The following is a 27,857-nucleotide window of genomic DNA, read 5'->3' as shown; positions in this document are numbered from 1 at the left end:
AAAAGCTTGACAATGAATCAACTTTATTTAAAATATTATTTGATTAAGACAGATTTACAGTTTATAAAATCATGATGTAGAAAATGATGTACATTAAAAATATCATTGCTTGGATGACAGCTATCCCATGATTCACTTATGTTGACTTTTCTCTCGAGGCCAAACTCTGATCATCCTCCTACTTCTCTCTCCTTGGGCTCCGCCTCTCTGCATCCGGGACACGTAGCAGCTGGAAGCCCTGGCCGCAGACGAGCACCCATCCCGTCTTCCCTCCCTCTCCCTGGCTCTCCCGGGACGCCGTGACACCTCCCTCAGTGTTTACCTCACTCTCTGTCTCAGCCGAGCTGTCAGCCCCGCTTTGATGTCTCCATTCAGCAGGAGTCTCGCCTCCCCCCTCATTACTGGTTTGACAATCTGGGTCACCTGTCTCGCTCACGGCTTCGACCTCGTCGTTTGTTTTCTGGTCCTTGAGAAACGGTGCCGCCGTCTGATGCGTCACGTTTAGCCCTGTCGGACTCCCCCGACAAATTGCAATCTCCCGCTCGGACTCAAACCCCATCTTCTTATGTTTATCCTTCTCCTCCTCGGTCAACTTGCCCTCCCACACTGCGAGTCCTGCAGCGTCCGCAACGTGGCAGCACAGCGCCCCGATGTGGCTGATGTCGGTACTGCCGACCCTCCACAGGCAAACCCTCTGATCCGAAGAGGTGGAGACCACAAGGTCTGGGCTGAGGAGCTTCAGGGCGGTCAGAGGGGAAGCGTGAGCCAGAGGGATGCGGCACTGGGAGTCCAGGTGGAGATGAAGCTGCTCTGCGGATTGGAACTGGGCTTGTGGAGAAACCAGGGGCTCAGAAATCGGAGAGTCGTTTGGGTACTGCACTCGAATCATGGAAACGGTCAGTTGTCCATCATCCCCTCCGCTAGCAACGGTTACCCGGCAACCGTCCTCAGGATGCCCGAGGTTGTCCGCCCGAACGGCCAATGAATTGACGCCGCTCTGGTGGGCGTGAATACTGAAGCAGGGGATTGGTGCAGCTGGGCCGCGGCTCGAAGCGCCGGTCCATAAGGAAGACGCATCAGTCAAATCCCACACGGCAATTTTGCCATCTGTTGCAGCACTGAACAGCAGCTTATACCTGAGACAGATGTAAACATGGACATGAGAGACTGCTTTCTTCCTATTACCCCAAAAATAAAAGTCAACAAAAAGTCACAGTCCCAAAGTTCCGTTCTTATACGGCGTGATTTCAAATAGCAGAAATGTACTACAAAACAATCAACGGCCTGGTTCTATATGGTTTCTGCAAAGCAGGACTACCATTGACTTAGGGTTTCAACTTTCAGGCCATTCAAAAAAGCATCAGCACAAATCGTCTCACTTGTTGCATTTTCTATCCTGCAGGCTGCAGGCGGCGACGCTGAGAACGCAGCGCTGGTGGTAAAACGTCTCCCACAGCAAATCAACTTGATGTTTGACTTCACTGACTGAGAACAACCTGGAAAAGACCGTCGTAGAGGCGAGAAACAAGAAAAAAGGAGAGAGTGAGGGCATCATTCTAGGACAAACAGTATTTATGTTATAAGGTGGTACAATTTAGAGCATTTAAGGTTAAGCGAACAGCGACAGCAGGAACAAAGTAAATGTCTCTGACCACATTGAACTCACACATTTTCTCTCATATTCATTTACGACCACTCATTGGGGGGTAGCAGTTTGGCATTATTTTTCTAAACTTCCCATTTTCCGTCAGCCACTGAGAGAATATAAATGATTATTAAATATTGTAAGAGCCTGTTTTGTTTAACCTCCCACCACTTGGGGGCGTAGTGGCTCAGTCAATTAGGCCACACGGTCAATATAATCAGCAGGATCACTAGGAACAGGTGGTTGTTGTTGGCAGCAGCAAGCCGGTGTTTAAGATATTGGATAGTGTGTGATAGCCGGCCGTAACAAATGTTATTACCAAAGGTGGTAATAAACTGAACTTTGCTTTTTTTTTTTCACTCGTCAAAACAAAAGCAAGCAGCAACCGTGGTAGCTATCTCTATGAAGGCAAAAGTGGTCAGTACGAAAATTCTGTGGAGGACACAAACCTGACCGCTCCATCGCTGCAGGCCACTGCCAGAAGACAACCGTCTGAGTTCTCATCCACCGCCACGACAGACATGTACCTGGAAACACGGACACATCAGGCAGGAGCAGTTGACTGGTTTGTTTCAGGGACACCAGTATGTGGTTCCCCACTCGCATATTGCACGGCTGAAATGCCCCTGCACGTGTGTGCAGAGAATCAACTTGCCTGGTTTCTGGGTCCATTTTCACCGTCTTGTGGCAGTTCCGCCTCCTCTCCCACTGTTCGTCCAATCGGTGACTGGCCACCTGGATCACCTGGCAGGAGGGAACCAGTCTCCGCCTGTCCCAGCCGACCACGAGCCGGTAACACTGCATCTGAGCCCTCCCGCCGGCCGACACCAGCAGGGCGGAGAGCGCCTGGTCCTCCCCCCCCCCCTCGGGACGCGTGACGGCCGTCACCGTCCGAACGCTGGAGATGTGGTCCGTGATGACCGAGAGGACTTTGACGCGGCCGCAGGAGGGACGCAGCGCCAGGACGGTTAGGCTTGTGTCCTCTCCTCCCGTCGCCACTATCTCCCAGCGCTCTTCCCCTCTCTGCGCCTCCTTTGCGTCACCGAGTCCCGTGATCGCCCCCAGCCGGCACACGCAGCCGATCCCCCTCCCGTGGACGCCCTCTCTCAGGCCCCATCCTTCATACCGCCCTGCCTCCCCGGCCCGGCTCGATGCCGCTCCAGGCGGTCGCGACGCCATCACGGCCCCCTGCTTGATGAAGACCAGCGCTCCGTGGCCGGGCCAGACTCCTTTGTGGGACGGCCAGAGGCGCCAAGAGCGATGCCCCCCGCCACAAGGTACGGCTAACAGCCTCTCCTGCCTCACGGGGTCCCAAACCACAAAGTGGACCGCATGGAAGCCGATAATGGCAAACCTGGCTTCTCTTCCGTTGTCCTCTGTATTTTCTTCTTCCCCTCTAAAGTTCTCTTTCTCTTCGCTCGCCTCTGTAACCTCCAGATTTCCTGACAAATTCTTTGTCTTGTAGTGGTTCTCAAACTCCTTTCCCAGATGTCCCTCATCCTTCTCCTCGGCTGGAATGTCAGATACGAGGATCAAAACCCTCTCCAGCCACTCCATACCCTTGCAGGCTCGCTGGACTCTGAGAACCTCCAGCTGAAGCCCCCCTTTGTTCTCCACACTCTTTCCATTGCTCTTTCCTTCAAGCTTTTGTGGCGCTACTAGAAGCACTCTGAAGACCCTCACACAGCCGTCCCTGCCCGTGCTGTAGAGCAGTCCCTGGTGTTCACTCACCGAAGTAACGCCCAGTTTTCCATGCACCCCGAACAGGCAGCTCAGCGGCTGCAGCAGTGAGTCAGCCCCTTCTTTCCTTTCGCTTTTTCTGTCCCCACCTGGAGCCCTTTGCTCAACCTCTTCCCCGTGCGTTTGTTTCCTTCCTGTCGGCAGGCAGTCGTCCAGCCTTCTGTCATCCACCGTCTTTTGCTCTCGTGTTCCTCCGTCCTGAAACAAAAGCAGGGAGCCTCTCCTGTCCCCACACACCCACAGCCCCCCCTGTGTGTTGGAGTGGAGGCGCACCGCAGCTGTCAGCCAGCGTTTGGCGCCGCGGGGAAGAAGGAAAGAAGGGAGGGGCTTCACACTGAGAGACGAGGGAGGATTTTCCTCCGATTGCACCTCTATCAACCAGCGAAAGACAAGTCCTTCAGAGCCTGATGCTAGCAAATAAATGCCGTCTTTGGTCTCTTGCCAAATGAGACTGTGGATCTTCCCTGTTCCACCTGTGAGGAGAACCCCACACTGAGGATGAGCGATGGGGAACACTTGTATGGATCCACTGAGGTTCCCCACCGCGCACAAACTCATTTTTGCCGTAGAATCTTTTAAACTGACCGTTGTGGTTTCCATCAAACAATAAGATTGAAACTCAGGAGTCCCTTTCCATAACATCTCCCACTGCCCATCGCTGTATTGGTAAACTGTTCCCTGATCAGTGCAGACTACCAACTTACTCTGACTCCAACTTGCATGTTTATCCTCCTCCCCTACCATACAAACCACTTTAGGCGAGCCGTGGCCGGTAAACTTCAGGTCCGTTAGCTTCTCTGTTGCTGCGTCCTCCAATTTTTCCTTCCCATGCTCGTTTGGTTTCATCCTCCATAGCCTCAGCCCTCCATCCGCCCCCCCCGTAGCCACCCACCTCTCTCCATCTCCCGTTCCCTCACTCACTGCGAGTGCGCGAACCCCCCCTGCCCGGTGTCCTTTTAACGTGCAAACCACTTTTCCCCCTCCAGCCCAGTCCCAGACTAAACAGGCCCCGTCCTCACCAGCACTGAACACCTTCCCCGGGGAGAGCCGCACTGAGAAAACCCTCGCCTGGTGTCCGTATAGGACTCTTAAACAGGCCGGTTTGAAGTCTCCACAGTTCCCCTGAGGGCCCCCTAAAGCACCAACACCCCAAACCCTTACACTGCGGTCATCGGAGGCTGATGCCAGCCATCCCTTCTCCTGGAGGTAAGCGATGCTGAAGATGACCCCACTGTGGCCCAGCAGGCGTCTCTCAACTGGAGCTTTAAGCTCGGGATCCACACGTTCAGTTCCACCTCCCGCTGGCTTCCAGAGAACCAGTTGGTTGAAAACAGTCCCACCTACTAAAACAGCATCTGACCAGGATTCGTGCACCAGAAGGAGGGCAGAGTACAGCAGACATCCCTCCAGACAGGAGCGCTGAAACAGGACGCTTCCCGTAATGCTGTCCAGGAGAAGTGCACTATTGTGAGCTGTAGCCACGCAGAGGAGCGAGCGTTTGTCTCCAGCGAGCCAATGGACATCCAGGGCCCAGTCCTGTAGCTCCATGAGGGGGCCCAGAATCTCAAAGTGCGGCTGCTTCCCGTCCTGGGGATCCACATGGAACCTCACCAGCCTCACAGCCTTGCCACCAAACACTGCCAGGTCACAGAACTTGGGCTCCGATCTTGAGCTTAGTTCTGGGGATTGTCAAACAAAGAAAAGATGTCGGGATTTTTTGTAGGCGAATTATATAATGACATTTTTTTAGGGCTGTCAGTGAGTGCTCTGTATCAACACATTTCACCAATCACACTGAGCCCCACTAACTTAAGACCATCGGATCTCCCAATACACCAAATAAATTAGAGTGAAAACAAACATCAGCTTATGCTTACCATCTCCCTTCTTCCCATTTGTAGCGGCAGATCTTTGAGGTGTGACTGCCTCCGGTCTTCTAGGCCGTATCCCATGGATTCTGTAGTGCTGGAGCACACTCAGTGAGGCACAGGCTTTGGGGCGAGGGTGGAGATTGAACCCCGACAAGACTGGACCCTCACCTTGCGGGAGAGGGTAAGAGAAAATGTGTTATGTGTGACCCTTTTTTACAGCGTTCAGTCTCAAAACGACCAACAATAAAAGTGATCACGAAAACGTATGTGACAACATTTAAACCTGTTCTACACATGCATTTGTAGTGAGTTGTTCAAAGCTGCATGATAACGATGCATCATTGTTGGAAGAATCTGTATGAGCGCTCTAGGTTCATATTTGTGCATCACTAGAAATATAATTTTTATATTTATTTCCAACAAAGCCTCTTACCGGTCAGTAGGAAAGCATCCTGAAGGAACTCCAAAGCTGTGAATGGAGCTAACAGAGCAGCTGTCTCCATGATTGATACCGTTTACTGGCGATGCATTGTCAATGGTGTCTGAAGTATATAAAGGGACAACAGATAATTATGTTAAAGACTGTGTTTTTTGTATTTCTCAACCAGAATGGGTTGACCGGCAATTGAAAAATGACAATGTAAAAAAGTCCATATTGAGTTACTATTAACCATAGTTAGCAAAACAAGCTAACAGCAACAGCTCTCCTTGTCTTATTTGTTGTGTACGAATCCAAAAAATTGCATTTGTTCGGCCCCCGACGCTACCACATAGTTATCAATTATTATCAGAAGCCTCAAACTTAAAATAAACGTGCCATAAATCTGCATTAAATCCTATCTATTAGCATCCACGATCATAGTACCATGTGTGTCTGCCTGGCTTCCGTGCTGTGTCTGAACCAATCAGGGTACATTGTTGGCTTCCTGAAGGCCGATTGGTTAGAAAAAAGGTCAGCCGTATTTGTATTGGATGAAGTGACCCATGTGACACAGCACTGTTAAATTGTACTGCCTTTAGGTGTTTTTTTGGAAACTTATTGAGTCTAATGCATTGTTGCTCAGCTTTAAACAATACTAATATATCATTTTTGCTCAAGCCTTCTTCCTTTCATTGTTTAAATAGGCTTCAATGTAAGGTAAACAAAGTAACTTAACTTCCATGTTTCACTTCACTACACCAACAGACCAACAGTGTTTTGTCTGACCTTTATGATACTTTGCTTCCCCCCCCCCCCCCAATTTCCTAAAATAAAAATTTGTAATAGAAGCTTATATACGGATTCTGGTTCTTTATGACAACAATCCAACGAGTAATTTGAACTATTTTGCGCAATAATGTAAATATTCTTGATTTTATCCGGGCCGCCCTTGAACGCATCGGCAGACGGTCACAGGAGGCTTCACCTAATTAGCCGTAAGGTAGCGTTCCAGCTAACTTCAGCTAAGCATGCCTGGCAAATGTAAATTCCAGGACTCCTGGCTCTCGAAGGGCATTTACAAGGACTGGCTGGTTAAGGAAATCCAGGACATTCACTTCGCCCGATGTAAGGCCTGTTCTAAATCCATCAAACTTCAGACGATGGGCGAGGCTGCTCTGACCAGCCACGCAGGGGGAGCCGGCCACAAAGCAGCGGTGCGCAAGCTGCGGGAAGGTACCGTTGCTCTGGTCCAACCACCGCCGTCTGCAATAGTTACTGATCGCTGTTTGTTCAGGCGCTTTAGCTGTGGGGTTGCAGCATTGTTGTTGTTGTAAGTGTATGTGGCTGTAACAGCAGTGCACACGTCGAATGCAGAAACATCTGTCCCAGGGCATCCACCAGAGGTTTCCACTCGGGTCATGTATTCTTTTTAGGGTTGCATTAATATTACTTTCAGGAGTTGTTACGTCATAATGGGCTCTTTTTTTCCACAAACTTGCTCATGATTATTAGGCTGCACAAATTGAGCTTAGCAAACACAGTGAATACTGATCTGACGAGGAGCTGCTGAACATCTGGGAGAATAACACTGTTTTCACTGGGATGTAATACTAGTTACAGTAGTTGTTATTGGGGCTGAGATCAACACGTTTTTTTCTCAATCTCCCTTCTGTCAAATATTTCCGAAATGATTAGTTACTTTGCCCCATAACTGTTGAAAATGTAGGTCCGTGTTTGGCAAATCCCAAGATGACTGTTCAATAAGAAGAGAGAAGAGGGTGATTTGTTTCAATGTTTGTCTAATAAAAAAAACGGTTTTGATGATCGAAGTTGTAAAAGTCAATTTATTGCTTGCAAGCAGGAGGTCAAATACACAACACGTATTGCAGTGCTCTGCGGAGATGGCGAAGTAAAAATACTGAGTTCTTATACACACACATGTGACGGTCATTTCCAGTGGCAGGTGACCATGAGAGGCGCCGAAGCCTAAACACTAAACCACCTGTGAGACTGCAGATAGGAAAACTTCCAAACCAACCAAATTCAAGAGGGGCTTGTGTGTAAGAGACTTCCTATGTTTAAGCATTTGTGTGAAAGCATGATTGACTTCCCTCCTTTCTTTGTACTTGGCCGCAAAAGGAAACTTTTCAATGGCCCTGCAAGCACGTCAGTTCAAGACAATAAGCACTCTTTTAGCATAAGACTATGTTATGACATACCATTACATTCTCAAATGTTTTGTTTCATCTACAACTCGGTTATTCGGTTTACTGTAATAGAACAGCAGATAAAGATTTCAGAAGCTGAATTCAACACTTAAATGTTATGTTACAAATTGGCAGTACAGCACTCAGTCTGTAGTGAAGGGGTAATTGTTGTACCTACCTTTTACCAGAGGGAGGCGCTCTTTACTTTTCCTGTAATACTCACCTGCACTGTCTTTCTGTCCTTTTTCTCTTATGGGCAGACAATGTGATGCTGATAAATGCCGCCGGGCAGATTAACGGCAGCGTGAAGGTGAGTATTTCAAAATTGTCGTTTTGGGTTAACAATTATCTCTGAGGCATACTTTCACGTTAACATCACATTCACATATCAACTATAGCAGTATTGTTAGAAATGAAAAAATGTCAACCCGGGGACCTCCAAGGGTGCATGAGGGTGTTCAAAGGGGTAATACTTTTTTCTCTATGAATCCATAAAACTTGAACAATGACAGAATGTGACTATTTTGCTGTCAAAATGTCTAACTTCCTATTAGCTATGGGATCCTTGGCCAAAACCTTTTCGGATGGGGTCTGGGGACTAATTTGTTCAATTTAAGGGCTCCTTCATCCTAAACAGTTTGGGAACCACTGCCTATAAACACACCTCACTCTTTGTCTCAGACTGAGGACAGAAAGGAGCAAGTGGCCACCTGCCTCCAGCGGGACACCTTGGACAGAATAACAAGCAGCGACTGGTCCAATCTGCCCCACAGCCCCACTACAAACTCCATCACCCACAATGCCGAGCTCCAGAATGGGACATTTCCTGCTGCCTACTTGGCAGCCCCAGGTCAGTAAAGCACTGCAAGCTGCCACGCTGTTGCCTAGAGACACATATTCACTGAACTTTCTGTTCGAAATTAAGGGTGACCTTTTGAATGAATATTTATAAGCGCTATTCCAGTATTAAGAAACTGTTAGACAGCACTGAATGATGACCTTTACCTGAAAGGGGTTATTGTATAGGCCCTTGAATGAGAATAAAGCAGGGTGCCTTTTTTGTGTGTATTTGAACAAAATTTAGTCCCTGATTCCAAGCTATCGTGGCATAGCTTCAGATATTTCGCTCCACACAAGGTTTCTTGGTCCTGGAAAGTCCCTGCATTCTAAACCAGATACCAGCGCTGTATGGGTTTAAAATGTATACAAATTAATTGTACTGATGCATTCAGGAAAACCGGGTGTGTCTTTTTTATTTTTTTATTTTTTTTCCCTCAAACTCTAACCTTGCAGGCACATCCCAGGTCGTCAGGCAGCGTTTGGACCCGGCCGAGGGCGAGGCGGACGGAGCGACCCGCCGCTCATCTCAACACCTCGACCACGCGGCCCTGTCGAGGCAGGAGCACCAGCAGCGGGCCGACGCTCTGGAGCAGCAGCAGCAGATGAAGATCCTGGAGTGGGAGAACAGGATGAAGGTGCTGGCGTGGGAGCAGGAGCTGGTGAGGGAGAAGACGAGGGCGGCGCGGCAGAAAGCGAACGCCTTCAGGATGAAGAAGTCTTACTACAAAGCCAAGCTAAAGAGGCTGGGCGAGGACGTGCCGCCGTCTTCGTCCAGCAGCAGCGACGATGAGGCCAAAACGTGGGGACAATCGGGATGAACCGCTCTAAATTGTCGCATCTTTGTCAGTTCTTTTACGCTCTTGTCTATCTATTCTATTTTCATAAAAATGGAGGATTTTCAGTTGCAACAGAAAGCGGGATGTTCACTTCCCCTGCGTAAGAACGACCTTTGGCTGTGGTGGAAAGCAGAAGGGACTTTACTTGGGTTACAGACAACTCAAAAGTACAAAGGAAACCTTTTGGGAGACGAGAAGAACAGTTGCATCATTCGAAACTACCAAACGACTCCTCTGCAGAGCAGAAGCCACCTTCTCTGTCTGAGTGAGGGCTCCCAGAGTTATTTTAGATGGACCAAATTGTTTAGAGTAATGGACAATACTTCATTTTAGATGTGGAAGTGCTACAGTAAATGGTAGTGCTATGACGCATGTAATAGACATTGCACAGCATGTAGAAGGTGTCGAGATAAAGAGTTTATGATTTTTAGTGACATTAATACTGAAAGAGTTCAAGGGTTGATAATGTCTGTAAAGGTCCTTATTCTAGGGAGACTTTCCTTTTTACAGAATTTATCGACATTACATCTAGTTGCTGCAAATGTAGAAACAAAATGACATTCATTATTTTGCATGTAAAAATGTAAGCTGGCACTCATGAATAAATGTGTATTTTGTTTGAAGTGGACTATTGAGTGGTGACAAACAAGACAAAAGAATAACTGATTGTAACGTAAGTGTGTGGCCTGTGGAGGAGCACTGACTTCATTGGCCAGTTGCTGTGTGGAATGGGAAGAAAAAAAAAACATATGGGGGCTTGTTATATTGTGTGTTTGGTGCTTCTGTTTTTGCTGGGACACTTCAAAGCCAAAACAGGTCAGAGACCAAGACAGACTGTCATATGAAACCACATACAGAATAAACAAACACAGCCAAGTAGGAATAAGTTATTTTTTTTAATGTCCAACATTTCTCGTTTCCGCGGTAACGGGAACATTTGTTTCCAGGCCGCCGTCCCCTTGCCGACGGCGGGATAGAAGGCATCCCATAATGAACACACAAGCTAACAAAGACAATACCTCATCTTCCTCGCCTTACCCCGACTGCATCTCACTCTCTTTCCGTCTCTTCCTCAATTTTCTTTAATTTTTTAAGAGCACATCACAATTTAGTCTCAACGCAATTGTTTTGTCTGTCGCCCTCTGTTGGTCCGGACCACATCAACCTGAAGCTGCACGTATCTGTCAGACTCATTTCAAACGTTACCCATTGTGGGATTATGTGACTGAAGCTTCAGCCTCTGATGTATAACAATGAACAAGGAGGCTTTGAATCTGGACATATCTGCACTATTTACATCCAGTGTTGACCTTTTCGTTTAGATATGAAACAAGGTTGGAATTCAAGTTTTGTAATATTCCTTCAGATTTGATCTCCATGATTTGGATGAAGAAACCAAATAAATCCAATTCTGAAAAGCAAAGCACCCTGCCTCACATTTTATCCTCACATTCACGTCTTATTGTCCTTCATCTGTGAAGTGGTCGCACCGAGAGACATAAGAAGCGGACGGAGGGGAACATTTGGACGCAACAGAAATAATACAAAATGGCAATATAAATAATTAATAAAATGTGAATAAATTATTGATAAATAAAATAAATCTCATGTCTGTACAAGTTAAAGGTACTGTCAGTTGAAGATACCGAACGGATCTGTGGACAGCAAACAGGGAAAAAGGGAAAAGGAGCAGCTGAAAGAAAAGACTCTGGAGAAATTGCTCTGAGCATTTTTTGGCAATGCAACTGTAATAACAGAGCAGCAGTCAAAACAGGGAGGTGTGTATTTATTCCATGCTGGTTTGTTTTCCTTTCTGCGAGGAATAGCGCACCCACCCCCCCCCCCCCCCTCTCCCCCCAGTTTCTGACTCAATCTGTTCCGACCATGTCTCAGTTTGTACCTTAAGCTTTCTTGTTCCTTTTTTTCCCCCCACATGGCATTTTGCTGCTGTAGTGTTTTTACAAGTACCGTTTGAATGTCACAGGGCTCTCTGCTCGAGGGCATGCACACAAACACCCAAACCTCCGTTTACCTTCTTACAACTAAAATGTGGCGAATTTAGCCACAATGCCCTTATTCCCTCTGCAGGCTGGTGGCATTTGCTTACAAACGCCTGTGTTTTTTTTGTTTTTTTACCTCGAGGCCTGCCATCAGCGCTCGCTCCCAACAGCTGTGAGAAAGGAGACGTCGCTGATGGAGGGGGGGCCGCATCGCAAAACCACTTAGAGGCTTTTAGCGCTGACACAACCCGACACCTCTCCTCAGCGAGCTGCAGAAGACACACCGGATCTTGCAAGAGGTCTCATCTTTCTTCAGCAGCATAAACAGCAAGAGAGCAAATCTTTATTCACGTGTTCTGTTGTGAACTTCTCCATCAATGGCGTCTTGTGTTGGATGTTTTTCAGCCCATTTGCAAATTCAGGAAGTTACTCACGTATGAAAGATATTCTGGAGACACATTTGAGAGCGCTCACAGCCTGCACGAGTCATTTTCATCTCACACACCAAAACTGTGTTGCACTGATTTTAAGCAGCTGTCCCTTTGGCTTGGATTTGCAGAGAACTTCTGCACGAGAAGCTTTTACACACGAGCCTCTCGTGGATGCTGCCGGAGAGATTTGGCTGCTCCTGTGGCGTATATATCTTGAGGCAGGTTGAGTTATAATGCATCAAAGAGCACAAACACCGTTGAGGGTCTTACAGTGGTTGCTAGATGATAAAGCCTCAGACAGAGAAGCCCGCCTGATCTGCAGAATACCACTGGAACTGATATGGTCGGGTTCAGACAGCACCAGGCACAAAGATACACAGACAGAGGACGAGGTCACATTCATATGCAGTGGATCATAACAGAACAGATCTCCTGAGAGAGCAGACACTGGGACGCTGGTGGAGCTCCACCAGCTCTGAGCCTTCACGTGGTGCTTTAGCTTAACGTTGACCATCTTTCTCTTCACAATCATCTTCCATCTTATCTCTCTCTCCTATAAAAAACCTCCCTCTATTTACAATCACTTTTTCCAACTTTGATATTTTTGCTTCAACCACATGTTTTAGTAATCTCATCAGATACTATTGCCGGACCCCTGCCGTCGCTATTACACAGAGTTGATGAGTGTAAGGAAAACTCTTTTGGAGGGAAAAGTTGGGGATTTTTTTTTTCTTCGTATGCAAAATGTGTCCCTCGGCAACAAACAAGAATCCACTCACACTAACAACCTCACTCACAACCTCACACAGTCATAAAAAAGAAAAAGAAAAAAACTTCACAAAAGATTTCTTCTTCATCTCCAATGAAAAAGATACAAAATGTATAAAAATGTTATTTACAGTCTTTTTTTCTTCTTTTACACTGGATCAAGTTGACTTGACATGTTTGTCTTGTTTCTAGGTAGAAGTGGTGAGTCATCGATCAAGTCAAAGATCATTGTAGGCTGTGGGACTGTGGAAAGCAAATCTAATTTATACAGTACAAACGGACCACAAGCCCTCTTTTATCCTCATGGATGCTACCTGGCTCACGTTCTTCTAACTCTTTCTCCTCTCACACGGGTCCCAGGTTGCCTCAGTGGTTCATCCATGACCTTTGAACTCGCCCTAGTGTTTCCAAACACTGTCGCACTGCATAAAGGGATATGGAGGCTGTCATCAAGACTGTCCTTCACTTCTGTTGGCTCTGAGGGGATGGAAAGAAAAATAAGTCATGAATACTTTCGCTTACCTCTCTACCGATTATAGCTTCACTGACACGTAATGAGCTACACAAGCTGAAATGTAGGACATGGAGCAGAGTAAAGTTCAGCTAAAAAAGATGGGAGAAAGTTGGACGTGATCCCTGTGGAGATGCTGAGGATGAAGAAATCAGTTAGGGGGGTAGAAAAGGGAGCAGATGCAGTGCATAACAAGCACAAAAGAGTGTTTTCACAGACAATGACGGGCTGAAGACGAAGGACAGGACATCAAATAGAAAAGGGACACGCAAGGCCGAGCCGACTTTTTTTTTTAAAACTACAAGGACTTACTCTGAGTCGGGGGAGACTTCAGATATGCTGTGGGAGGTGGCTGACTGGGGCGGGGAGGGGGAGGGCCCACGGGCGGAGCCATTAGGCCCAGGGTTCGAGGCAGCGAGGGGAGGAGTGAGGACGGAGGAACTGAAGGATGCCAGGATGGAGGACAGAATATCCAGGTGCTCACTGGACGGCTGCCGGCCCAGCGGGCCGGGACTAGAGCCTGCGACCTGGGGCGCAGTCTGACCGGGGTACCTACACGGGGGCGCAGAGTCCAGTCGCCCTCGGACGTGGGCCGGGAGACGCTCTTGATGGGGCTCCTCGGAGATGGGGGGAGGAGGGGAGGAGGAGGGAGGCTGGTCCGGGTGCGAGGGCTGCCGGGGAGGCAGCGTCCGGAGCCACTCCCGACACGGCTGGGCCTGGGCTCCGCCCCCGTTGGCCTCCAGCTGCTCCCTGGACCTGCTGCTCATCAGAGCCCCCCCGAGGTGCTCCCGGGACGAGGCCTGCCGCCGGGTTAGCGAGTTCAGCTGCGACCTCGATCCGCTGAGGTAGCCCTCCACCCCCAATCCGACCGCTCCCCCGTTTCCACTCAAGTCCTCCCTGGAGGCGTGGACGCTGCCTGCGTGTTGGTTCTCCAGTCTGTCCCTGGATCCCGCCAAGTTCTCCCTGGAGGATGAGACTCGCTGGTGATCCAGCCCCAGTCCCCCCAGCCCAGCCCCCTGTCCCTGCTCTCTCCTCCTGGGTAGGAGATCGAGGTTGTCCCTGGAACCCCGGGAGTCCAGTCGGTCCCTCGACCCCCCAACCGTCTGCCTCCCGAGCGGATCCCTGGACAACTGCCTCCGGGAGAGCGAGTCCAGGTGCTCCCTGGAGGAGTAGCGGGAAGCAGGTTGAGAGAGCGAGCCGGAACCCCCGCTGGCCCCAGCCGTGGCAGAGTACATGCGACCATACGAGGCGGCGGGGACGCCCCGGTGGCCCAGAGTAGAGGTTCGGTACCAGTTGAGCTCACTGGGGACGCGGCCCACGGTGGACAGACCCTGAAGTGCCGGGGGACAGCCGATTCGATTCTTCAGGATACCTGTGACGGGAAAATAGGTGTTCATGGACTTTGTCTCATAATTTCCCTATGCTTTGGGCCAGCATTATTTGATTGACGTTGATCTGCCTGTATTTCTCCTCCCCAGTCTGTCTCCGCATGCGTAGTGCACCTTTGTGTGTATGCGAGCATAGGCCAACTTCATATGTATGTATTCTAAGCACACAATGCACATACTGAAGTGACTCTCTGGCTTTTAGGGTGTGAAGGCTCTCCGGTGTTGTTTCAGTCATTCTCCGTAAGGGGCCACTGACTCAACTCTTCTACGATACATGTTACTATCGTTTAGTTGTTGTCTATGAAAAGTCATTTTTCTTGCTTTGTTAACAAACAATCTTTTGGTCCTAATTCCTCATCACAGAAAAAAAAAAGGAAACAACCAGAAATAAGGGACAATCAACGGGAGAGAGACGCAAGCAGCAAACAGCTGTTATCTGTGCAGCAGACAGCTGTGTCTACGCGCCTCACCCAGCTGAATTTAGAGAAATGTTCAAAAAGTCCAAACATATCTTGGGGTGACAGTGTTTCATTGTTATGGGAGTGCTCCGTTAACTTAATATAGACCTATAAACTATGAACGATTGGCTGTAAGATTGAGATTGAATCGAGCTCTCTAGATCAAATCTAGAAACAGTCCGTCACGCCTCGTCCGCGTGCCCTCAGCTTGTGTGGTGAGTGTTGTTCTCACCCTTGCGGTGCCTGCCAGTGTGGGTGAGGCCGTTCTCGTCCCCGCTGGTCAGCGCGGCGTCCTGCTGGTTGTTGTTGGCGGCGTCCTTGCTGTAATCTGCCCCCAGGGGGCGCTCCGAGCCCCACTTCTGAAGGCTGTGTGTATCACACTCCTCCAGAGCAGGCCAGTAGGACAGAAGGTCATTGCCATCCAGATCTGCAACACACACACACACACACACACACACATCACTGAAAAATGCTATTCCAGCATTGTTCTTCATTTCATTGCCTCGTGCTCCTCCCAAAAAAAAAACATACAACCAAAGAGCAGGTGAACAGACTTATAGGGTGTGATCCACATGAAAATAACATGAATGACACATGGGTAGATAGTAGATATGAGACTAGTGGAAATGACCCATGAACAGGCATAATTCAACTTAATTTATAAACATCTATTGTCTTCCCCTTACAACCATTTGACATATCGAGATGTTCTTCCGTGTCAACACTCTGAGCCAAGTGAAATATTTTCTTTTGTCAGATTATTGATAAACTATGGGATAATTAAGAATGATTTCATTATTCATTGCATTTACAAAACACATGTTTTTGCACCACCATTGAAGAGCTTACTAAACACATGTTGTTCTTATTGTTTCATTCGCTGCAATATGTTTTAAATAACTCAATAACAATGGTGAATAAAAAAAAAAAATCGATGAACTGCTTTTGTTGTGTGTTTGCACCTTTCCTGCTGTCTGCTGAACTGAATCGATCAGGGGGTTTTAATGCTTTGTCACAACGAAGAGGTCGCCATCCTCAAAATGCCACGCTCACTAAAAAGGCTGCGAGCCTTCAGTTTGGCTGCACTGATAAATTGGTTGGACTGTGCTGGCCATCTGGATCCGACCCTCCTCCATTTGTTCGAACTGCATTAGAGTTCATTGATCCAGATGGCTAATTAAGCTTAGAATTGATTACCTCCATGGATCTATAGATTTGCACATCTGGCATTTCCTCCAGTGAAAGCACTGTGTATGCATGACATTTACATCACATGGTTTTAGGTGCATACACTCATGTGTTATTCATGACTACCAACACTGACATTTTCCCTATTTGTGTGTGTGTTTTTGTGACACACATTTTGCATGATTGTACATATCTGAGATGAAAAGAGTGGACTTCTTTTGAAACCTTTGGTTCTTGTTTTGTTTTTTTTGACTGGCAGGGGTCAATACTTGTGTGGGTTTTGTCCACCAGCACAAAGACATGCAGGTCTGGTTAACTGGAGACTCTTAATGAAAGCAAAGCTGACATTGTGAGTCCAAATGTGTTACTCTTGTGATTGACAGGCAACCCGCCCATGGTGAATTGTGCTTCTCACCCAAAGAGAAATTGGACACACTCCAGAACCCACCAACCTGCACAGGAGATGATGGCGGAGTACTCCAACAAAGACCCCCAGAACCCTAACCCTTACTCAATCAAAACATCAAGTGTCCTTCAGGAAGACACTTGAACACCACTGGCCTTTTCTGGCCTCAATGTGGGAGGAAATCCCTCAAGAAGCAAAAATGAGTGAAGCTTAACGTTTGTGTGCTGGTCTACCTTTGGTACCGTTGTGGGCGGGCTCTGTGAGCAGACGCTCGCCATGATTGGAGCGTTTGAAACGCCGCTGGATGCGTCCACGCAGTCTGACATTGTCCTCGCTCTCAGAGGAAGGGATGGAGAGACTGTGCTCCTCCTCCATGGAGAGGTCCGAGTCGGAGTCAGAATCCTCACCTGGGAGAAGAAGGACGAGGGAAACAAGTGACACGAGGGAAAGTTGAGTTTATTCTCCGTTGTGATGTGGGCTTGACCTTTAAATTGATATGGAATGAGGAAAAAAAAAAAAGAGCAAAACAGGGGTGTGAAAACTGAGAACATGTCCCTGCTGCTGGTTAAGAGTGAACTGCGTTCACCTCCGTCTCTGTGGAACATGGCTACATCCAGGTCTGTCGCTCCGGTCTGGACGATGTTTTGTTCCAGGGTCTGACGAGCCAAAAGGTTTTCTCTAGCAGGGAAAGAAGAGAGAAGTGAGGACACACACCCCCCCACACACACACACACACACACACACACACACACACACACACACACACAGAGACACACTGTATATTGTGTTTATAGTCACGCAGGCCGATACAGATTAAAGATCGAGGGCATCCGCACACACATGTAAAGTATGTACTGTACACACACACACACACACACACACACACACACAGTCACTCAGCCATAACCACACCGACGGCCACTCTCAGAGTACATTAGTCTTGCTCTACATACACTACAGTACATTGTTCCATCCAATAAACTTCATCTTTACCCCACTAACCCACTAAATGCACGACAGGGAACTTGTTAGCGAGGGAATGTCCTCCCAGAGGCTTCTTCTTCTCCTAAATACCCAGAGAATGAGTCCAATTTCATCACTTGCAAAGTATTTGCAAGGTATTTATATACCTGGCGGAGCTGACGGAGGAGATGGTGGAGGTTCCCAGGGTGATGCGGTGCAGCCCGCTCTGCTCCAACAGAGATGCATTGTGATAGGGGTTCTGACCCTGAACACACACAAACAAAAAAAGCACACATACACACATTACAGGGCTGAGAGTGTTACTTTAACTATGACACAGATTGGTGCAAAACTGAATTTTGTGTGTCAAGAGTGTTCTTTCTACTTGTGTGGGTATAGAGGTTATGGATAGATTATAAGCACCTCCTCATGTTATCATAAGTCACGTTCTCATAAAGGACTTCGTTCTGATACTGATGGTTTTCATCCTTATCACTGAGCACTATTATAGATGGCTAAAATTTTAGAACTCCATCAAGACTTTTTTAATGTCATTCAAAAGCAACCGCCCGTGATATTTCACTATTGTGCCCCAGGGATTGTGGGAGCTATTATCGTGGTGACCGGGAAAAAAATAAAATAAAAAGGAGGCTAAGCTAATGGAGCAGAAGCTGCTAGTGTGGAAATGGGTCAAGATGTCTGTCTCCCAAACTAGAAAAGGTCATTGTGGTCATAAATAAAGTATCACACAGTGGTAATAGAGTTAGAAACACTACAAGTGTATGTGGCTACTTGTGTCAAGGAATACTTTTGGAAAGGGCAGTCATTTTGGCCCCACATCATCGTGTCAGTTATGGATAGGAAGAGCTTCAGAGGAAAGGAGGGTTTAAAGGATGGCCTACGAACTACGCATCTTTTCTTACACACACACACACACACACTCTCTCTCTCTCTCTAAATAGACATTGCAGTGCTTTTGTAGAAATGGACTCAAGAGTGAGCAGACCCCCACTGGTCAGTATATTGTCTTATCTGGGTCAGCCACAAACCCTGAAGGCAGAAGGAGAGGAGACGGGGGACAGGAAAGATGGATGGGTGGATAGAGGGAAGGAGCAATGAAAGGCAGGAGGGCATTTGTGCTGGTCTAGTAACGGCCACGGTGAGAGTGTGCTATGTGAGAATACAGAGTTAAACACAGAAAATATCTTAGGGATGATGTACAGCTTCACATTAGGGGCTCAGATTCACCATGCAAGTGTTAATGTGCAATAATGATCTTAAATCATCAGAAATATCATTGTAAATTATACAATTATACAAATCTAAGACAATATAAAAACGTTTAAAGTCAAAGCTGGATGAGCTGCAGCGAAACCTGGACCCGATGGGAGGCCGTTTGTAACTCACAGTGTTCTGAGGGGGTCGTGGTTGGTCTTCTCCGGGGATCTTCTTGCCCAAACAGGCTACGCTCCACGCCTCCTTCACCTCCGAGTTGAACACAGTGAAGACCAGCATCACCGACAAACCCTGGCAGAGAGAGACAGAGCGGGGGAAGGACACACATTAAGTTCAGAGCGCTGTCTAATGCATGATGTTTTTTTTTTACCTTTGAACAAACACTTCCATGATCTTCTTTTTAATCAAGAAGTAAAGTGTTGTTTGGCCAGAACTTTTGAGGTAGGATATTAAGGAATGTAAAAGCAGTAAGAAAGCGGAAGGAAGGTGAGTGAAAGTAGAGCCACGTTTCTATATACTAACATACACTTATTTCATACCTGCAGGAGGCAGAGGACATTGAATATGTAGTAGAAAGCCAGGATGCTGTTGTTGACGGACATCAGACCACACAGCCAGGTGGATGTGGCCACCAGCAACAGCAGGAAGGCGTTGCGAATAGTAGCACTGGACAGAGAAACACAACAGTGTGACCAAGCATGAGACAGACAACGTCAACATGTTGCATCTTTACATGTCCAACTTGGATGTGCAATGTGTGTAACGAGACGTTAGAACGTGCATAAAAAGAAGTAATAGCATAGGATGAATACTGACACCCAGGCCATGGGAGTCGTTTATGCACATGTGAACTGATCAATAACTCGGCCTGACATGATCGTTGTTTATCATATCAGCAGAGACTGAATGAGACGCATGCAGTTAGCTCACCAGTCAAAAACCATTTTCAAAAGTACATCCACAACACTTGTATAATCCAAACAAAAAAGATCATACAGTTTAAAGAATTTTAAGAAAAGAATTCCACTTTGTTGAGGTTGTTAGTGTCCATTTGTAATGTGTTACTAATGTGTTCAATTAAAGCTTGGCGAGCTTAAGGCGGGCTCAGCTAATGCTTCTTGACATGATCGTGTTCCTCTTCACACAGCAACATCTATATACATGTTTACATGACAGGAATTAAAAACAGCCAACCAAGTCACTTTGGTGAGAAAAGTCATTGTTGTGGGCAGGTACTCACATGACAGGGAGCTTCTTAGTCTCCTTCTGAGAGGGATTGCAGGACATCTTGGCTACGATCATGAAAATCCCTCCATTCATCTGTAAAAAGGGAAATCAATAAAAAAATCAACAATAAGGCAAAGTGTTCAATGGATTCCAAATCAAAGTGTGGACAATGTGGTCATATAGGAGGGAAAACCGGTACATTTTGACAAAGAAATTCGTGGGTATGACTAAAAAAGAAGCAAAGACTCGGATAAAAAAAAAGGGAATTAACGACATCATTTCAGAAGGTTAGGAAAGTGTATTAATGAATAAGACTGTTAATATATGCATATATTTCATTTTATTTTAGGATGATCTTAAGCCTATGAAGCAGAGGTTATCTTCACCGTGTTTTAAGACCATAAAATTTTCAAACAAAAGTCAAACAAAAACATTACCAACAGTCCTCTCAAAGAACCTAATTACACTCATCAACAGTTCAGTTTGCGTAGCATGAACACAGAGTCTATCAGACAGACATGGGGCAGTTACCAGTATGACGATGGCTATAGGACCAGCAAAGCTCCAGATGAGTTTGTCATAGATGGAGATCCAACAGAAGTCTGGGTTCCCGTATCCCTCTGGGTCCAGGCCCACCGCCAGGCCTGCAGCAAGGACACACACACACACACACACACACAGCCGGATCAGACAGGACGAGAGGGGCAGGGATAATCTCAATCGTCCATGATGGTGCGGTTTCTTAAGATTGAATAATTCAAAGTAGTAGTAATTTTGATTTGACCAGGTAATTACTATCCCACATCAGCACTAGCAAACAAAAAAATGATATAAGCTAACTATTTGTGTTTATTTACCACTAATATCCACCTGATTGTCTGAAGTTGGGACTAAGTGGATTGACATGAAACAAAACAGTCTGTTTTCTCTCAAACATAATATTGGAAAAGGGAAAATCAAAAATCTTTGTATTATGTGCGTGAGAACATGAGAAGGTACGTGGAACCAAACATCGGTTTAATCACGGCGACATATTCTTTATTCATCCGTCCTTATTTCAACCACATGACCAGGCCTCGACGATGTCGCCATACTGGGTCACTGGGAGATTTATGGCGTAAACCGTGAAGTCTTCATTCCTTGTTTGGAAAAGTGTCAACGTTGTAACAACATAAAGAATTTTAAATTGAATTGCAGACGCGATGGGGACACAAAGGGTGTGAATAAAGACTGACAGACACATTATAGGCACCTCCGACCTGGTGGAAAAACACATGTGTTTTTGTGTGTGTATGTGGTGGGAGACAGATCCATTCTTGAGGCAAGGTGAGACAGCGGTCGGTGTGTGTGTGCATGACACAAGAAGCAACAGATAGAGGGGAGTTGACAGCATATATCCAGGCTGAAACTGCAAATGTGTGTGTGTGTGTGTGTGTGTTTGTGTTTGTGAGGAAGCAGAGAGACAGAAAAAAAGCGGACAGAACTGATTCCTTACTGCTTGCGTCTGTGTGTGCGTGTCTTTCTATCTCTATATTAAAATGTCACTGAAACCTTATCTACACAGTCAGCCTCGCTGTGACTGCGTGTGTGGGGTGTGCGCGTCGGTGCACATACATCAAAGTGCGTCGGCGTGAATGAATGTGGCGAGGAACGTTGATGCATAGACACGTCTGAGACAAGTATCCCAGAGGTCCTACCTGTGCGCATGCGCGTGGCGCGCGTTACCTGTGATAATGGCGGGCACGCCCCAGCCGATGGCGTAGTAAAACCTCATGGCGCCATAGTTGATGTTGCGCTGCTCGGTCTGCATGCGGTAGATGTGAAGGCCCTCCACGAACATCCAGGCAAAGGTGGACATGAAGAAGTAATGCAGGAGAATGGCCACGACCGTACACAGGAACTGGAGCAGAGAAAGACAATAGGTGACGTAAGGGAGTCAGGGGAAGATACCAGAATGAAAACAGGACAACCAGGGATGAGACAAAGAAGAAGGGAGGGACAAGTAGACAACAGATGGAGAGTAATGTTATTGCATTGTATTGATTTTGTGACGCGTGCGGGGCAGACATCGTGGACAGCAGCCAACTAGTCTTTGAAAAAACCCAGCCGGTGTCAGCGATGAAGTAAAAGACATTCATGATTTAATTAGAAATGCGAATTGCAGACGGTCTCCTGGAAATGCTCATAAATGTATCGTATGAATCAAAATGAATGTCTTTATAATGCCGAAATGTAGTAATAACACCCAAGTGTGCGCTAACTAAGATGACGTAAAGCAAAGCACCATCAGTAGAGGAAAGTAAAAACAGAAATAAATAGGAGATCATTTAACTGAATACTGAAATACCATTTATTTTGGAGAGAGCTTGCTCTATGGTTGATATATTTATTTTGGTCTTTCGAATCATCCACTAAACAGCATTAAAATGTCGCAATGTGGAAACAACAGACAGGGCTCTACGTTCTGATCCGTGGATGTGGGAGTGAAGCCGGAGAGGGCACATTACTTGTGCACATTACCATTACTTGTATTTGCAAAGATCTTTCCTGTTATTATAACCAATAACGTAATAATCAGAGAGGTAATGAAGGCGATATACACCTCACGTGCAGTTGGTTTAGACCCAGATGAATATGTAGAACTCATTATGGGAGGTTTGACTGCAGCCGGCCAACAGGACAGACACTGAATATTCAAAAGGTTCACCCAAAGGGTCACGTTGGTGATGTGATGACAAATTAACTATATATACATATGCAAATTAAAACACTTTGTTAGAAAACTAACTAGGACATCACAAAGGTGTTGTAGTCTTAAATTGCTCTAGAGCTTTGAGAATGTAAATGAAAACTTCAAAACTGAAAAAGGAATAAACACTCCACTGAAATCATTTTTGCAGCTCAGCTCTCCACATCTTCACGTTAGGGAAAGCAGACTCATTCTCCCGAGATGAGGCCAAAAGAAGCTCAGTACAAATTCCTATCGACACAGCCAGAGAGGACACTGAAATAGCATCTGCCTCGGAATACAGCCAGACAATGAATTTCACACTCTCACTCTCTCTCCCCCCCCCCCCCCCCCCACACACACACACACACACACACACACACACAGAGAAAAAAAGAAAGATTATACTGTGCACAAGCATGTATAAACATGTGTGCACAGAAACACACACAACCACTGCGAGCACTAACATGCGCCTGATGTGCATAAATAAGAGAACATATTGTTCAGCTAGAAATATCCGGCCCCACTGTACAGTCAACTTTGTGGGGGATACAGCTTAATTAATTGGATTTCATGCTGAGTGAGCACGTATTTGGAGTACCCTCTGTCTAAGACTCACTGTTCCACACACACACACACACACACACACACACACACACACACACTCTAAATACACTTGTGATGTAACAAAAACAAAGTCAGGAGAGAGGAAAACCAGGGAAAAGGGATAGAGGAGGAGGAAGTATTGAGTAGAATAGTCTGAGTAGGCAGCAAAACACACACATGATGTGGAGAGGCATGCAGAATATTAATAGCAAAAACTGTAAAAAGATGGTTTAAAGTAGACTTTAGAGCTGTAACACTCAAAAGAGGATGTATTATGTTCTACAGTATGAAGAAAGAAGGCAGTGAATTAAAGGTGAGTACTGTCATCTTAGATCATGGATACTGTAATATTGTTATCTTTTCCCGGTTTTAAGGGTTCATTACAGTTAAGTGATGTCATTTTCTTAATGATCTAGCTGGCCTGCCATTTGCTTTTGTCAACTCAAAAATCTTGTATAAAAAATAAATAAAATCACCAATAGTAAACCCTACAATAATGTCCCTCAATTAATATTGAGGTATTTTATCATATATTGTCATATTTTATTTTCTCCATATTGCCCAGACCTAAGCTATAAGTGGCTAAAAATGAGGCAATTAGCAAGTTTTCTCTAAAGCTGTGAACTGGAGGGACAGTGATGAACACGAGGCAGGAAACATATGACAGAACTAACAGGACTAGAAAGAAGAAAGAAAACAAGGCCACACCCCCCCACCAGTATCTACCTGTTGCTCCGTCTGATTGACCCCGAGCAGAAACACCAGCTCTGACAAAAGCATGGCTGCCGCTGTGTTTGAATGGATGCTCCTGGTGTTGGACTTGAGGCCTCGGAGGCAGGACAGCACCAAGACAGTGAGGAGGAGGGCCAGCATGGAGGCGCACAGCGAGGAGTATGTGACCAGGGCCAAGGTCTCCAGATCCCCCTCCAACTGCTGCTCAAACACAGATAGCAGAATAAGATACTAAATCAAATGGAAAGCAAGTATTTGAGAAATTGAAAATTAACTATGGCATCTAACATTTATTTTTTTGCACCAAATATTTGGCTGCTTTGTAATGCTAAACATTAAAGGAAAACCAAAGTATTAGAAACATGAGATTTATTCGGATCACTGCCTTCGCATGCAGTATACATCACACTTTCAGAATTATATTAGGGCAAATTGAGCATCTCACCAGTAACCCCTCTTCTACTGGCTCTGGACTAATGATAACAAACAAGCACCTTATTGGAAGTGATTGTACAAAGTCAACTAAATATTCAGGGCAATGTACAAGTTTAAATTCATCACAAGGCACAAAGTGTCTGAGTTTCCAATCTCAAACGTCAAGACCTGATACAGCATGACTTAGTATGCTGCAGGGGGGGGCGGGCAGTGGGTTTGCATTAAACTGTGAATACGTCCACAGCTGTAACAAGACTTCCTTTGGCCTTCAGAATGTCAAGCAGGATTCGTTCTCAGGGATTTCAGATTTTTACACCGATTACATCGCAAGCAATTACCCGCTGAGAAGTTCAAATGAAGAAAAAAGGAAAATGAATGCAGACACACCGGCAAAAGCAGTGTGTGATCACTGAGGCTTAATGCACACTGAATCCACAAGCCTCATTCTGATAGAGATGAATAATGACTGGATAGAGATATATACGTATATATATATGTGTGAGTAGTTCTCCCCTGACCTCTCTGTGTGAACTGTCCATCAGCACACCGAAGGTGCCCAGTCTCTGGCACTGACAGCGGACGTGGGAGGTGTTCCTGTACACCACCGTGCAGTCCCTGACCGTCCAGCAGCCTCCCAGCTCATACCTGCAGAGAGGGACGGACGTTTTAAGGTCAATTTTAACAGACGTGCGGACACAAAGGCACAAACACGCTATCTGTATGTTTTTGTTTATGGTGAGTTTAGGATGTCTCAACGTTAACAGAACTCGAGGAATCAAGTCCACTGATGCTGCTGGTGTGTGAGGTAAGGACTCCATGCTCTCTCCTCTTAGTGTTGCTGTGTGTATGTGTGGAACTGACTAAAAAGGCAACACAATACATTGACATTTTGTGATTTAGGTGGAGGTGCTGAACAATGAGGGTGATGCCCCTCTGTGAATTCACAGCACTACCATTTCACCTTTAGCGTCCACTGAGCAGCACTACGTAGATGAACCCTTCGGACAAGTTGACAGTTCTAACAGGAAACACGCGGGTGTAATCCATTACATTAAAGATTGTATTCCATATGGATGAGCCAGCTCCACGGCTGTGATATTGATGCTGCTTGTCTGCTAGGTTTACTCTGAGACTGCATTGATCTTTATAGTTATTGGCTACACCTGTGCCTTTCATACTATCGCAGGTCTGCGAGTACAAAAGTGTATATAAGTCCAGTGCCAGAATGTCTAAAGGCAGACACGGCATTTCAGACTCGGAACCTGACTCCAATAAATTATATTTTTATTTGAAAATAACCAATTTTGTGAGACATTTAATATGAAAAGAAGACATCAACGGCGATGAGTAAGTAGTTTTGCCTTCAGCTTCCTGTCAAAGTTTCCACATTTCCATTTATTTAGAATTTAGAACACGGCACCACACAGATACGTGGCTTCGCTAAAAAGACCAAAAAATACCTACCGTAAGGCATTATTTCATGAATTATACATATAGCCATATGTCATGGCAGGAAATCATTTATCCGTTAGTTTTTATAGTGTCAATTCATTGTATTTTAGTGGTTTCAACATCATAAATACAAAGTAAAGCATCATATGGAATATATGAACCAGGGAAAGCGTAATTTGCCCTCACTGATTGCTGTGGTTCCACTGCACACACAGGGGCTTGCTGCGATTGGCTGTCTCCAGCAGCTTGAACTCGAGCAGGATGGGCTGGTCCAAGTGTCCGCCCACAAACGTCTGGTTGTTGTAGACGGAGATGCTGACCACGGGGGAGTTCATTACCGGGTGTCTGGGAAGCCTGGGGGGGAGAGAGCGCATCGACTGAGTAAGACAGAAAGCACAGTTTGATGTCAAAAAGAAGAGACAGGACTTAAATGACAGTTCATTGACATCTTGCCAACACTAGTTTATTGATTGGTAATTGATGAAGCAGGCGATGAAGAGCAGAGGGGGGAGAAGGATGGAAGGAGAGCTGAGAGTTGAGAGAGAAACACGGATAATATTTGAGAAGGAGAGAAAAAAAACGGTGTAAGGAAGCTGGTTTAAAAAATGATGATGAATAGTGAATCAACTATTGATCATCTGACAGAAGCTTCACTAACCATAATTTTGATAATGAATAGAATATTCCCCCAGCAAATATTTTGACTCATAGCAGGAAACTTGCTTGTATGTTCAATAACTACGATAATAGGTGCATTCAGAGCCATTGTTACAGTGATCAATTTCACCTCTGCCTTTGTTATCATTTCATTGTGGAAGTGGGCCTTTTGTAATTCCAGCCTCTCCAACGTGAGCTTTCACAGATCTTTGGTCTGCAACTTTCTATATCATTGTAAATAAAATGCATTTGGGGAATGCTCTGACGAAATAACCATCTTGTCCTTTTGCCAGACTTTTTTTTAATCCAATTCTGGCAAATGTTTATGTTTATATTCAAACATTAATTCAATATTTAGTGCAGTATGCATTTCTAATAGTGTGATGAATTCGCTGCTGAATGAAGCGAACATGGGAAAACCTGATTCCATTTCCAGGACGTTTCATCCCTTCCTGCTGTAATCACATTTGCATTCTTCTGAGTGTGATTGATTCCCACCTCACTCCTCGTCGGTCTGTGTGGTACTTGGGAGGGAGGGCGCCGCCCAGACTGCGATAGATCAGCAAGATGACGATGGTGATGGGCGGTTCTGGCATTGAAACCGTGCGCCGGGCAGCACTGTACTCTCCCGTCTGATTGGCCGAGATACTGACGGGGTCCAGAGCTGCGCTCTGAGGGGCCGGTGCTGAAATGGAGAAGTCTGTGTGAGCACGTTCTCTTAGTTTCGGAGACCTATCAAGCCGTGGGTTCCAATCAGAGTTCTTACGCTCTTTCTCTGTCCGCTCCTTCTCTTTCCAGTTGTGTTGCTGCTGCTGTCGTTGCGGCACGAGGGCGGCGGGGGGAAGGATCACATGGGTGTTGGGATCCCACAAAGCCTGGCCACGAAACAGTGTGGTGTGGTAACGTGGGAAACGCCGGCGCACATGGGTTTGGTTCTCCAAGCGGTCCAGGTTCATCACTGGCAAACAAAGCAGCAAACACACACGATACCGCAACTATTAACACTATACAGGCGGCGGGTTTGTTAATGTGCGGTTCAACCCAAATCAATAGTTCCTTTAAATGCCTGCGGGAGATGCTAAAGACATTTAGTGAACAGAATAAAGAC

General features: G+C 46.2%; 3 protein-coding genes across 6 annotated transcripts in view; 1 reads left to right on the top strand and 2 right to left on the bottom strand.

Annotated features, from left to right (window-relative positions):
* Nucleotides 1-2: 2 nt before the first annotated feature.
* Nucleotides 3-6,163, bottom strand: wdr6 (WD repeat domain 6). Of its 2 annotated transcripts, none has more exons than XM_037478491.2 (7): nt 6,122-6,163; nt 5,690-5,798; nt 5,263-5,424; nt 2,301-5,064; nt 2,095-2,172; nt 1,380-1,496; nt 3-1,136 (listed from the first exon to the last, which is right to left on the bottom strand). In XM_037478491.2, exons 2-7 carry the CDS (start codon nt 5,757-5,759, stop codon nt 179-181), a joined length of 4,149 nt encoding a protein of 1,382 aa, XP_037334388.2. In that variant the 5' UTR covers nt 5,760-5,798; nt 6,122-6,163; the 3' UTR covers nt 3-178. The 2 variants fall into 2 exon arrangements, with proteins under 2 accessions (XP_037334388.2, XP_062419646.1); XM_062563662.1 differs by having other exon boundaries at nt 5,928-6,157.
* Nucleotides 6,164-6,651: 488 nt separating this feature from the next.
* LOC119222153 (uncharacterized) lies at nt 6,652-10,183 on the top strand. The gene is made up of 4 exons (XM_037478542.2): nt 6,652-6,910; nt 8,145-8,194; nt 8,566-8,734; nt 9,178-10,183. The coding sequence occupies exons 1-4, from the start codon at nt 6,706-6,708 to the stop codon at nt 9,540-9,542; spliced, it is 789 nt and encodes a 262-aa protein (XP_037334439.1). The 5' UTR covers nt 6,652-6,705; the 3' UTR covers nt 9,543-10,183.
* A 1,217-nt stretch (nt 10,184-11,400) lies between these two features.
* The window catches only part of celsr3 (cadherin, EGF LAG seven-pass G-type receptor 3), a 71,755-nt gene continuing 55,298 nt past the window's right edge, over nt 11,401-27,857 (bottom strand). For all 3 annotated transcript variants that reach the window (XM_037478477.2, XM_062563661.1, XM_037478478.2), the window contains 16 exons: nt 27,516-27,707; nt 27,248-27,434; nt 26,279-26,446; nt 25,159-25,285; nt 24,200-24,406; nt 21,862-22,036; nt 20,668-20,780; nt 20,150-20,229; nt 19,449-19,575; nt 19,081-19,200; nt 17,841-17,938; nt 17,297-17,388; nt 16,944-17,117; nt 15,349-15,543; nt 13,583-14,642; nt 11,401-13,236 (listed from right to left, as the gene is read on the bottom strand). In XM_037478477.2, the coding sequence (XP_037334374.2) occupies nt 13,209-13,236; nt 13,583-14,642; nt 15,349-15,543; nt 16,944-17,117; nt 17,297-17,388; nt 17,841-17,938; nt 19,081-19,200; nt 19,449-19,575; nt 20,150-20,229; nt 20,668-20,780; nt 21,862-22,036; nt 24,200-24,406; nt 25,159-25,285; nt 26,279-26,446; nt 27,248-27,434; nt 27,516-27,707 (3,143 nt within the window). In that variant the 3' untranslated portion in view covers nt 11,401-13,208. The remainder of the gene's footprint in view (nt 13,237-13,582; nt 14,643-15,348; nt 15,544-16,943; nt 17,118-17,296; nt 17,389-17,840; nt 17,939-19,080; nt 19,201-19,448; nt 19,576-20,149; nt 20,230-20,667; nt 20,781-21,861; nt 22,037-24,199; nt 24,407-25,158; nt 25,286-26,278; nt 26,447-27,247; nt 27,435-27,515; nt 27,708-27,857) is intronic.

This window comes from Pungitius pungitius, chromosome 1, assembly GCF_949316345.1.
Source record: "Pungitius pungitius chromosome 1, fPunPun2.1, whole genome shotgun sequence".
In the NCBI taxonomy this organism is placed as follows: domain Eukaryota; kingdom Metazoa; phylum Chordata; class Actinopteri; order Perciformes; family Gasterosteidae; genus Pungitius; species Pungitius pungitius.
The sequence above is the reverse complement of the archived record's forward strand: the minus strand, read 5'-3'. Positions and strand labels throughout refer to the sequence as shown.

Excerpts from the sequence above, each read along its gene's own strand:
- wdr6 (XM_037478491.2), bottom strand. The coding sequence starts at position 5,759 with ATGGAGACAGCTGCTCTGTTAGCTCCATTCACAGCTTTGGAGTTCCTT. Across the intron at positions 5,425-5,689 it reads GGATGCTTTCCTACTGACCG|GTGAGGGTCCAGTCTTGTCG; the intron begins GTAAGAGGCTTT and ends CTCTCCCGCAAG. Across the intron at positions 1,497-2,094 it reads TGCAGCGATGGAGCGGTCAG|GTTGTTCTCAGTCAGTGAAG; the intron begins GTTTGTGTCCTC and ends GGTCTTTTCCAG.
- LOC119222153 (XM_037478542.2), top strand. The coding sequence starts at position 6,706 with ATGCCTGGCAAATGTAAATTCCAGGACTCCTGGCTCTCGAAGGGCATT. Across the intron at positions 8,195-8,565 it reads AGATTAACGGCAGCGTGAAG|ACTGAGGACAGAAAGGAGCA; the intron begins GTGAGTATTTCA and ends TCTTTGTCTCAG. Across the intron at positions 8,735-9,177 it reads TGCCTACTTGGCAGCCCCAG|GCACATCCCAGGTCGTCAGG; the intron begins GTCAGTAAAGCA and ends CTAACCTTGCAG.